The sequence below is a fragment of the Crassostrea angulata genome, chromosome 7, assembly GCF_025612915.1.
Source record: "Crassostrea angulata isolate pt1a10 chromosome 7, ASM2561291v2, whole genome shotgun sequence".
NCBI lineage: Eukaryota > Metazoa > Mollusca > Bivalvia > Ostreida > Ostreidae > Magallana > Magallana angulata.
The window spans coordinates 284,758-297,748 of record NC_069117.1 but is presented as its reverse complement, the minus strand read 5'-3'; the positions used below and the strand labels follow the sequence as shown (position 1 = coordinate 297,748).

The 12,991-nt window shown below is 33.6% G+C and overlaps 1 protein-coding gene across 2 annotated transcripts; it reads left to right on the top strand.

The window, feature by feature from the left end:
• The first annotated feature begins 3,063 nt into the window (after positions 1-3,063).
• LOC128191195 (uncharacterized) lies at positions 3,064-9,693 on the top strand. 2 transcript variants are annotated; one of them, XM_052863280.1, is made up of 5 exons: positions 3,064-3,567; positions 6,574-6,629; positions 7,551-7,725; positions 8,595-8,674; positions 9,514-9,693. In XM_052863280.1, the coding sequence occupies exons 2-5, from the start codon at positions 6,575-6,577 to the stop codon at positions 9,636-9,638; spliced, it is 435 nt and encodes a 144-aa protein (XP_052719240.1). In that variant the 5' UTR covers positions 3,064-3,567; position 6,574; the 3' UTR covers positions 9,639-9,693. The 2 variants fall into 2 exon arrangements, with proteins under 2 accessions (XP_052719240.1, XP_052719239.1); XM_052863279.1 differs by having other exon boundaries at positions 3,080-3,567; positions 6,574-6,662.
• Positions 9,694-12,991: the final 3,298 nt, after the last annotated feature.

The window sequence follows — 12,991 nt, the reverse complement described above, 5'->3', positions numbered from 1 at the left end:
TGTAATAATAATTTTGAGGCAAACCCGGTACCTAATCAGTTTCACTCACTTGAAACTTTTGGAATGAAAATCTAAAATTAAGAATTACGTATACAGTGGAGCCTCAGTTATCCGGACGCTTTCGTTCCCAAGTCCAATCGTCCGGATAGGTGAAGCGTCCGGATATCTGAAATGTATCTATTGTTGTCATGAATGATAATGTATTTGTATACAATGGCTCCCAGTGTTGATACTAGTTTTTTGTTTTTTTTTTGCCTTTCATACCATATACCAACACATGCTAGAGTTGTCTGTTGATATGAACGTTTTTAGATATAAAGAACTCTGCTTCATTTTATTATTTTGTCATAAAATATTAACCGGACAATAATGATAACCTAATCTAGCTAAATTCTTTGTGTCCAAGTGTGATATGTGTGTGATACAATGTATTGTTGTTTGCAATTTTCCAATTTTTGAGGGTGATTTGGGAAGTCAGTGTGTTTATACAAGCTACTCATTATAGGGTCTAGCATGTAAAAAAGGTGTGAAACTTCATTGACAGGGGTAATTATTTGTACTGAGTAGGGTACATGTATCATCAAATTTTACCGTCCGGTTAAATGAAGCAAGATTAGTAGTAAATAAGTGTTTTGTGGTAAAAACAGGCCGTCCGGATCCGGAACGCGAATTTCCGGATAAATGAGACAAAATAATGTATAAAAAAATCTGTTCCCAAATAAAACCGTCCGTAAACTGAAGCGTCCGGTTATCTGGCGTCCGAATATCTGAGGCCCCACTGTATAGAGGTCCAAAATCCAGAAGAATAAATACCCAGCCAACCCTTTGTAGAAGATTTATTAAAAGTTTATTTTCCAACAGATTAAGAAACACTTAAACAAAAAAGGTAATGATAATTCACACCCTATAACGTTTCAAAGATAAGCTTTGAAGTGTGATTCATTGGGGGAACTTGACAAACAAGCAATGGATAGGTGGATGGATGGATGAATGGATACTTTTAAGATGTGTTATTGACTGTAACGGAACATATCGGACTGTTTTCAAGTTCATAGAGTGCAAGGTGAAGCAAGAAGAGATGTACATTATGATCGCCATTTTGTTGACAATGATTTGCTGCCCACTGATTCATATAGACGGCAATCACATGACTTGTTTTATCCAACAACAAAGTGTCAATCTAAACAAGGATACATGATTTGGTCTCATCAATATTTGTTGAATACAAATTTTGTGGATTTTCTCGGATTGACCCACGAAATTAAATGTTCTTTGAAGTGCAATTTCTAATAATAACACATTGTATTGATGGGTCATTGATCCCGAATTAGCGTATCCTATCTACCAGTTCTGCTTTTGGAGATATATTTTTCCTATATGACTTCAAGGTCTTAAAAATCAAAAAAAAGAATAAGGCTTTGAAGCCAAAAAATAGAAAGAAGAAATCTTTAACAGCATCGTACAGATGACAGTTATTAACTATTTGAATGAATTTTGAAATACCGAGACTCAGTGCACTTTGTTAAGGGTTAGAGTAAGAGCTCTTTGACTAAAGAGCAATCCAAAACCAATCGACCGAATTTTAAGAAAGAAGTCAACGTTAGTTTTATTTCTAACTAACACTTCAGATTACTCGAAAAATTTGCAGGCAATTATGCGCAATTATATTGTGATTAGTTAATTATAGAGCTGACACGTGACAAGGTGCGGTGTTTCTATGAAGAAACTATGTAATGGTTCAGGACTTCAGATCACAGGCTAATTTCAGTTTGATTCTTCATTATCCCCATCATTGTACATTAATCTGTCAGCAACAGACCGTCATTTTTCTAATGAGTGATATTAGCACACCTATATTTAATATTGATGTTCGATTATTTCTCTGACAGGTACAGTTTGACTGCAGTGATATCACACACAAACCTGGAATCCATGCGTCCTGGCAGGGCTGATACCAGTCATTGCAGTGCAGAGGAAACACGAGAAATGATGTGCAATTTCTTTTTTCGGCCAATTAATCAATTAACGACCGTCAGGAGTGTACTCTAAGATGGTAATTAGACAGATAAGCGCGAAAACACTCATTCACGTAGAGCAAGTCAACCAAACCGCATTTGGCACCAATTTGTAGGCTAAAAAGAAACTACATGTAGCTATTGCACGGGCTCAGTTCAGGGCAAATGCCTTTTCCCGATAGAAGGTCATTTACCTGAAGACTGATTTGGTTTTGGAGAATTCCAATCACAATATAGCCAGTGTTAATTCATTGAAAGTACTCGTGTTACCACAAAAAGTATTCACTACTTTGATTTGTACATGTACAAAGAAATAATTCATTATCATCAAAATGTCATTTTAAGATGAAAACTCATCAGGTGTTGGGCAGTAAAGCTTCTACAATCCAAAATAAGTAAGCTTGAGTGCAAAACTTATAATAAAAGTTATTGTTCATATCAAAACAAATAGGAAATAATACCCTTGTGAATAGGAATTAGTTTTGTCTCTGGCATTTTTTATGAGTCGCGTTCCTTCGCGCGATTGATGGTGATTAGTATATGTTTTTATGGTTGAAGTATTGATAAAGGTTCTAATATCTTTATCACCGTCATAAAACTCGAATAAACAGAAATACCAATCTATGTATTCCTACCAACATATAACATAAATGCTTATTGCATTTCATTTAGCAGAGTTGGTGAATGTTCCATTTCACTATGTCTTAAAACTATCGTAAACTAGATTCCTAGATTATATTTGATATATTTATCAGTCCACCATGCTCATTGGCATGCACTTTGAATAAAATATAAAAATAAGAATAGTATCTCTTTTGAAATACACGAGTTTTTAAAACTGCTTCTTTTTAGTTTTGATCAAAATTCTAAGTTGTGTCATCTCCTTTTCTAACTTGTTATTCTTTGATCCGAGAGAGCCATGGCACTATGGTGTAGGATGAGGAGTCTTAGTGGTATGGCTAATATCAGTAGAGAGCGGGCTGGCACGGTGTTTACCGAATTGTAAATAGTACAAATCTAGAATCTCTATTGAATATGACTTAACGAGGAAGACAGTGAGTATTACTTAAGCTAGTTTCATAAGTAGTGCAATACTTAGTCAACATAAGCAGTGAAAATACTCTGCGATAAAAAGCGCCTATGTTCATTCTACCCTATCAGTAGAGCGTGGAGCTGAATATTGTATTGTGAATACCATTCATACGATTTTCTCCTGAATCGTCACTTCACCCAATCAAAGCTCTCTCCAAAGAATTATCGCGATAAATCCAAATACTCCAATGGTCTGATTGAGGAAATCAATTTTATCACTTTTGAAAAATATCCTCCAATGTTGGAATATGAAGCAGATAAAATCAAGGAGGACTGCATAATTTTACGATGGTCTGGGAAACTGCAATATTTGGAACTCCATTCTAAGGGGGCATGGCGGGATGGGTTTTCCGATAGATGACGCAGGATCGTTGCAGTATATATAAGCAATGGTACAGCTAACCAATGGCCACATCTGGATGTTGGAATTATTAAAAGCAATTACCTAACTCTAATACAAGTAAGTATCTATAAAAATGTATAAATGTACACTAAATCTTGGTGGCGAATACTTTTTATAATAACGTAATATTTTTTTTTCATTTTATATTTTATTTTAATCAGTTTTGATTAATTTCAGAACTCAGGATTTAGTTTTCAGCTTTTGCATTTATGTGTTGTAATCATATGTGCATCAAAGGATGCATTTTTTAAAAAAAAATTATATAATCTGTGTAAAATATTTTCAAATATAAGAGCAAACAAACGTTTTAAACAGAATTGATTATGTATTATGTTTTCATTTTTCGTTTACGTGTAGATCTATTTTTTTTTTTTTTGGTTTATCCAAAACGTTTTAGTTGATTTTCTTATTAGTTACTTAAATTTCTCAAAAGGATAAATCTGATTTTCAAATGAATTTAAGTTTAAAAAGGCAGTTTTGATTTATAGTTTGCCTTACGTTTATTCTTGTTTTTATGATATACAGTAGCAGTTTTTTGTTGGTTGAACTTTATTGTGTGTGCTGATTGTGACATATTGAGTGGTGATAGGAACATTCGGCACTGTTTGTTTGAGGGTTTCCTGTGATGAGGTACTTTCAACATAAACACTTCCCGGATTAGCCTTCATCATAGCATTAAGTGCGTTTCAAATACATCCTAGATTTTTTATCGTGTTGGTAATTCTTTCTTATCAAGTGCTCATTTGATTCCTTTCCTTGACCCAGATTCTGTGTGTCTCCCACACATCATTGTATGCAACATAGATCCGACGTATCCATTCAGCTGTGGCTCCAAACCATCTTTACAAATAGTTCCTTGAAGAGACAATGCGCATATTAACAAGAGCTATTGCTCTAGGCAGTTTATATCCACATTCTATGGATGTGCAAAAAAGAAACATGATAATAATCTGAAGTTCGCCGCACAAGTTAAAACGTTCTCATTGAGTTGGTCGCTTGTAAGACTGCTTTGAGAAAAGCAAGGTCTTATATAAATTCAGATTTAATTAAATTGAAATGGTAGTTGTATATTTTTAGAAATGAAAAATCGAGTTATTTTTGTCATTAAGCGATTTGACATCAAATCCCTATAAAGGGTTTACCAATTATCGCCATATTAATAGTCTTTTCAATTAGTGCTCACTACTGGTAGTATGAAAAATACAGGATTTTGCATCAGTATTAACGGCATGAAATCGGAAGCTGTTGCGTTTGTATTGGTATTTTTCCTGATGTGTACATAGGTGAGAAAATGAAAGCGATGACCGCCTACAAGACTTTATAACAATTCGTGGTCAAAAGAACACTTGCACTCACGCGGAATCAAATTAACAATGAAACACTGGACCCTCCACAAATAAAACTACTCACTAATAAAGGGCAATTTGAATTAATCTCTGCGAACACCCGATTAGAAAGACCAAGTGTGTAGAGAGTGTATCACGGCAATTACAGTTTTTTCTTCGATCCACGAGCTTTTAATCATTTCTTTATCAGCGCTGTATTAATGTTTGGTTTGTTTTGGGTTTTGTTTTTTTGGTTGTTTTTTTTTGGGGGGGGGGGTAATTAATTTTTTTTTTGTTGGTTGAGTAAAGTTTAAACTTAGCATAATCATTATTCATTTGATGCAATAACAATACGATATATTGTACCAGGCTGTCACTCAAAATTTTGATTCACTTTAATTTTGTTTAAAGTGAGTATGTTTTAGCTATCAGGCAAAGGATCATTGCATTATACGTGTAAATGTTTCACAGTGACACTCTTAACGAATTATTGCCAATATATCCACATTCATGTTCTGGATTAACTAGGAAATATTTTCAGTGTTTGATACACTCTTTGTTAAATAAACCATACTCAGTTTTATACCTTTAATGAATCCACTCAGAACATTTCTACATAACGCTGTACGATTATTGACATCCTTCAAATGGTTTTGCATTTATCAAAAAATGAATATTTACTTTTATCAAATTCAAAACGATACAGATGGTTTCAATTATGAGTCGTTTTCTAAATAATTTACTATTCCAATACATTGTGCTGAAAAAGCAAATTTGCTTTTTTCAAGTAATGGGGGATCAACGCAGTGTTTTTTATCAATGAAAGAAGTCAACGAAGAGGACCGGAAGATAAAACTAATCTCTTAATAGGTTAGAAAGGAAGGAGGGACAAGGGTGGCGTATATAATGGCCGGCGTCTTTCATTCACAGATTGTTTTCTCCGCTCGTATAGTTATGATCACAATTATGACGTCATCAATAGTCTCGGTAATCCGAGAATTGCATTCATAAAGACTGCAACTCTTGAATGAATCGTGGATTAGTGTTGCATGTCTATTGCTACTCCAGCGGGACTTTTATTTACGTCAAATACTGTCAAGCTTGCCTCTGCTAAATTACCCATAATTGATTTGATCACAAATGTCTTGTGGGACGAAAATATGCTTTTCTAATAAAATTCTTTTTTTTCTTTTTGACACGCCATTTTGCAAAGTCCCTATGGACTAACAATATTTGATCATTTCCAAGCATGTTTTATAACAGATGACAGTAATTTGATGGAATTGATTGTGATATTAAGTAATATAAATGAAAGAAAATGTGTACTATTCATTCAGTTATAAATTTTAGACGATGAAATATTAGTTCTCGGAATAGATTCCTTTGACAAGAACTGTTGTGGTTGTTTTATGTTTGTGAGTCTGCTTTCTCCAATACAGGAAATTGGCTTCATTTCTATTGATTCTTTGTCATTTATTTCGACATCGCTAAATGTCAATTTTGAATGGCGATTTCATCTATGAAGCCATTAATTAATTGTCACTTTCACTGCCACTGGGGAAGATAATCCAATTTATCAAGAAATATAACCTATTGACTTAGTACCTGGGTCTGAATTTGGTCAATAACTCTACTAATTTTTCAATTTTCCCAGGTATATTGATGCATTATTCATCCGATGTCTGCAATGCCTTTTGATGAAGCCGAGTTTTATTAATTTGTCTATTATCTTTTTCAGAATGAAATCCGTAGTACCAGTTCTTTTAATTCTTGCCACTTCCGAAGCCATTTATGGTGAGTTGATATCCAAAGAAAAGGCAACACCGCGTAAGTACGCATTTTCCGGATATCCTGTTGTTGCGCACGCATCCGTTTTTATGTCTATCACCCTGTTTTGGTAGTTGGGTAGATGGTCTCGTTGTTATCCATTAGAAAATTATTTATAACCTTTATAAAACTCATGAAAATTAAAAAAAAAAAAAAGTATCAAGAATGTTAATGGAAAAAAAAACTGTTTTTGAAACGAAAGAGGAGGATAACAAAGAGGCCATACGTTGCATAGAAATTTGTCAACAGGACTTAGGGAATGCGTATTTTAATCAGTTTCAAAGGATGATAAGAGTAATAAATGAATAAACATTCAACAATTGTACATGTGAAAAGAAGTTCCATTCTATGAGTTCGAATCCTATGATACAGGATGTGTTAGAGTAGCTGTACGTTAATGAGTATTGTCCTAGATAGCTCCCTTGGTAGACTGTAGACTGTGTGTTGTTACTGTGAGTGCTTTGTGGTTTGTATCTATGGTATCGATCACAATTATATAAATTACAGAGACTCGTAACATTCAGCATACAACAACGAACATTAATAGAGAATAAATCAAATGAAAATTAACCTCTTATTCTCAATTAATAAACTTCTTTATAGTTTTTTTTAAAGTTTCTAGACTTGTCCCCGATCTGTTGTTGTAATGTTTTCTGAATGTATCTTTCCTTATTTAAAAACACGTTAAGTTTTGTTTTAATGCTGAAGACAATCATTCTTTTATTTTAAAGACTTTTGTTTAAGATTGCAATTTTAATTCAATATCACCAGATTAAGACATATAGCGTTTGACATTAAGTTGTCTTATTGTGATGGTCCCGCCGACCGCTTGTGTTGTGACATTTCTGTTGTGCCCTGTGTGGTGACCTCTGTGTTGCTCTGTTCCAGGAAGGTGTCCGTTCTCGCCGTCTGTGTTCGGGAAGTGGGCGGTATCAGACGCTTACGGTAATGACATGAACACCGAGATTACTATTAACTATTACTATGTGATGGTGCGATCCCCAGGAGTGGAACGAGTTTTCTTCTGTAAAGAAATGGACTATTATGAGACAGTGTTGCTTATGTAAGTTGTTTACTCAGAATTGCTACCAAAAACAGAAATGAAAATTTTTACTTTTTATATTCTTTATCGTTCAGTGTGTTATTATGCAACTACTATCAAATTTCATTGATATTTATGTAAATAAGACTCGTATTTCGTCTTGCTTAAGATTTCTTCCAATAAGTATGTGTTAACGAAGACAGACTATACGAACTTTAAAATTCCTAGAAACAACAATTGCGACTAAACGCGGATAGTTACGCGTAAACTACCACTCTATCTTAAGAAATTGACAAGTGTAAAAGGGCGAAAATTACACGGGGGAAAATAACCCTATAAACAGTGTTCTTGGATTTTTTAAAGTATTCTGAACGACATGATTACTTTTTACTAGCACCCCACCCCCCAACCAAAAAATAAGATGCACGAACGAATTCTTTTATACCAAAACCTACCACACAACATGCCAGTGTCAGAGTTTCTGAGGCGAGGATAGAGGCTCCTTGTTCAATTGTTTAGTTTACTCAGGCGTTGTCTTTCAAATTGGAATCACACAAAGCATCATATATTATATCATGTATTACATGAAATATATATCGCAGGTAAAAATCAGTAACTTCTTCTGATCAATGCGTACACTGGATTATCACCAATCAATGAAATGTTAATCTAGCTAAAATAAAAATTGTCAGATACTCTTAACTTCGGGTCTTATACATTACAATATGTACGGCTACGTCATTTTATCAGTGTAGGGTCGCGATAATTTGAAGCAAGTATCAAGAATGTTTCATTAAAATATGTTCTTTCTCTCGATGTTGGTGCAGTTATTGCATCATATTCTTAAGGTGTTTAGTAATATTGTATTTCTCACTGGTTTGTTTTTACAGTACTCCAGAAAAGGATGAAATTTTGTGCCTACAGTTCCCGTTTGTTGATGAGAATCCCATGCTCGTTGTCAGATTGAGTCGTAAGTGATAGTTTTTAATAACCTTTAATGCGTCAACCACTGACCACCATTGTACATCAGGAAAATATATTGTCAAAATACGCAGTATAGTGAACGTCAACACAAACCATATGGTTTTTTTTGGTAAAAGTCCACGTTACCAAACTTGCTGTAGATTTATTTTTTTACACTTTCATCATTACATGCCTATATATAATAACCATCCTTTTGAGCTGTCGATTCCGCAGACATCGTTATAATCTAAATCAATTTAACTTGACAATCTAATACTGGAGGGAAGATACGTGACTCTACATAGGTTCTATGATTAAACTCCCTAATGAATAGACTGATGAACGAGGAGACAGACTACACCAAGTGCGACCACATAAACGGTGAATTATAAGACAAAACGGAGAGCTTTATTAACGGGATTTTATTATTAAATCTGTACATTCCCAAGTCCTCTATGCCCTGATTAACCAACACCGAGACATAGATATGGATATCGCGATCCCAAAGAGGCTGTGGACGTCCGTATACACGATACGTCAATACTTACTACTCAAAACGCCAAAACAGAATATCCCTAAAACAATTCAAAGAAAAAAATATCTGACACTGTTTCAGCTGTCACTTCCGATCGGAGGTTGATAGAGAAGTTAACTATTGCAAAAACATCGCGAACAAAATTTTCATGTTGTAAATTTTGTATTGACTGCCACCGTTGTAAATTTTGTATTGACTGCCTAACCCACCATGACAAAAGAATTTAATGAGTAAAGAATTAAAAAAAACTGTAAAGATATAAACGTTTGGATTGAAATTGTTTAATCTGCTTACTGTTTGTGTTTTTACAGCTACAATGATCAACCACTGGAGGTTTTTTGAGCCGACCCGGAACCCGTACCGTTCCCCCACCATCGGAAACACCTGTAACCGATACAGTGACGGCGACGCAGTGTTTCTCAACAGAATGTACTAACGTTGTTTACATTATACATATTGTATATAATAAAGATATTTATTTTTGTTATAAGTTTATGTGTTTCTTGTTGTTTTTATACTATATACATGTAAGTGGTATATTAAAATACATCAGCAATAATTGCTTCTTTGAATTTTTCACTGTACAGGTGACTATTGGTTTTCATTTACCCACACAAATTTAAAACAACCATAAATAAGTGTATGCAATTTACTCAGCAAAGATTATACAAGATCAACCATGTTTACATAGGACACTTCGCCTTCTGATACAGGTTAGCTAATCAAATCTAAGAAACATCCAGATACCTCGCGTAATGTTCATAAAGAAAACAGATTTCTGCTGTTTAATGCATGTGAACAAAGCATTAAAACACTCATGTTTTTAGCATAACATATTTCTATTATTAAACATTCTTTATTCCTGATAATTTAATTTTTGTCTTTTACTGTGTCAAAAGTATTTCAATTAAAACATCAAATTTTTAAAATTTATGTTGCTCATAGTAGCAATAAAGTTCGACCAATTTAAAGGTATATAAAATGATTAATTTCTCATCTACAACAATCAAAATCTTTCAAAGGAATACGATCAATGGTGATAAAACTTGTTTAAATTTAAAACTTAAAACTCATTAAAGCTTCCATACCTCTAAAGACATTCGATGGTAAATATAAATGTATGACTATAAGTCTTTGTTTAAATATTATAGAGATGAACTTTAGAGCCTAAACTTCCATCTCGTCTTAAGTTGATAATTTAAAAAAAAAAACAGGGGAGTGTCGACGTCTCATTATAAACATGACGAAATGATTAAAACCGATTAAGTTTGAAAACAAAAGGGAACGTTCAACCTGCAGTTCACTGTCAAACGTTGTCCACCGGCAGCGGAATTTGTTGATCTTTAGATGAGATCTCAATGCCTTGCTTCATTACCCTAAATTGTACATTCTACTAGATAAAATCACCTTTGACAGAAAACGGGATTTAATTTATAAAGTGAATCAAAAATGTAAACATTTCTTTAACCGACTTGATTATGCCAAAGACTTACCAAAACTGTTGTCAAAGAGTTAAAAAAAAAACGATAAATATGATATTTCACATGTTGTTTTGCACACAAATTGTGCACACAATGCATTCATGAATCATTTAGAACAGCTGTAGAACTGCGCAGCTGCAGACTCAAATTGAATTCTTAAAAAATATTATGAAAGAAGGTCATTGGTGTCTACCCTACAAACGTTTGTTGGAAAAAAGGTTGAACCTTGCACGTTTAAGTTGAAGTTTTGTCTCATATTGGGGTACCCTATTCAGTCAGAATGGGATGCAAAGAAAATAGTAGTACATACGTCTATGAAGGCACATTTACGTTAAATTTATGTAGAAAAAATGTATATCAGACATTTCTATACCAGTCCCAAATTTCTTTATGTAAAAACTAAAGTAAATTATTTTTAAACGTGCAGAGACAAAAAAAAATCATTGTCCTAAACAAAAATACATGTACATTTATATTTTTTCCAATGAAAATGTAACTTTAATGTACCTCCATTGACAAAGACAAATATATCTTGTGCCGACTGATATTTTTCAAAATACCTAGATTAGACAACCATTTTTACGACAAAGCTACAACTTAAACGTGCAAGGTTCAACATTTTCCTCAAGTGATTTTAGGGTGGACATCAATGACTTCCATTCACAGCTTTAAAGAGTTTTATATCTTCAATTTAAGTCTGCACCTCGCAGTTCTAAGTGATTAATCAAGGCATTGTTCTGCATTGTGTGCATAGTCTGCATACAAAACAGTATGTAAAACATTAAATATATGTCTTTTGTATCTTTTGAAAACAGTTTTGGTCAGATTTTGGCATGGACAAGTCAGTTCAAGAAATGTTTAAATTTTTGTTCCACCTCATAAATAATTGATGTTGTATTTGTCATATTCTTAAATGGTCATATATTGTTAAATTAGTGATACATTGCAGAACCTAAATCTAATGGGAGAATAATGAATTTTAAAAGACTTGCGTTGAAGATCTGCCCATTAGCCGTGTATTAAGCCGATGGGTACTGTCCTTTCCGATATATTTTATTTTATCAAATAAAACATACAACATGACTAAAAGTAGTCATGTTGTATGTTTTATTTGATAAAATAAAATATATCGGAAAGGACAGTACCATTCTGTGAATGATAAATGTATTAAGCCGATGGGTACCATTCTGTGAATGATCAATGTATTAAGCCGATGGGTACCATTCTGTGAATGATCAATGTATTAAGCCGATGGGTACCATTCTGTGAATGATGGGTACCATTCTGTGAATGATAGGTACCATTCTGTGAATGATGGGTACCATTCTGTGAATGATAAATACAAAGCACGTCGGAAGGGTTTCGGAGCTTTCACGTTTCTTATGGAATATTTGCTTTTAAAATACACTTTTAATGGGATTTACTTCTTTTTTAGAAGTCACCAAAACTAACATGCTTGTAAAATGCATTAAAAACATGTTTGTCGGTTAACAAATCACACCTTGATCAAGGATTTTCTATCCACATGGCGAATAAAATCATTGTAAGATAGATGTTCCTAAGTTCCCATCTCTTTTATCCTAAAGTTTGAAACCGTGAAACTATAGTTGATAAAAAAATAGTTGCTTCAAAATCCGTGTAGTATCTTTGTTGCTTCATTTATATGATAAGTTGAAACAAACAAATGTTATTCGTTATTGGTCTGGTACTACATGTACTTTAGATGTCATACCTGATGATCTGTTTTATACAAGAGTATCTGTATTATCAAAATTAAGGGTTTGTTTTCCACAAATGTGTGAAGCTTGTGAAAGATTTAGGATCAATCATATGGGGGTTTTTAATATCGCAAAGGGGTAGGTTAGAATTCGTAGTTTTGATAAAAATTTGATAAACTAGTAAGGTATAATTTTAACTATTTTCCCCTTAAATCCGATGTTAGATGGAGTAAGTGATATATAATTCACGTACTGTCCATGACAAATAATCAGCTGCACGGCTGTTTGATAATTTTCAGCTAGATACGTTGAGTCAATTCAATACTACAGTAAAAGTGGGTTAGTAGATTAATACGATCTTTCCTGAGGGAAGAATCCTCAAATATTGACACGGCTATATATTTATTCAGCTTTCGTAAATAATTCATTACTTCACAGAATGTTATTATATACATTTTATCCTGATAAATGTCTGGGTTACAGCTAAACTATGTTGTACGCCCCCTTCAATTGTTCTGTTTATCTCTTTGTACCGAGATAATTCGAATGACCAATACAGCCTTAAGCCAACAAAAGTCAATTCAGGAAGT

Bases quoted from the DNA above. Each gene is read 5' to 3' on its own strand.
- LOC128191195 (XM_052863279.1), top strand. From the start codon at position 6,575: ATGAAATCCGTAGTACCAGTTCTTTTAATTCTTGCCACTTCCGAAGCC. The intron at 6,663-7,550 runs GTAAGTACGCAT...GCTCTGTTCCAG, and splicing joins CAAAGAAAAGGCAACACCGC to GAAGGTGTCCGTTCTCGCCG. The intron at 8,675-9,513 runs GTAAGTGATAGT...GTGTTTTTACAG, and splicing joins GCTCGTTGTCAGATTGAGTC to CTACAATGATCAACCACTGG.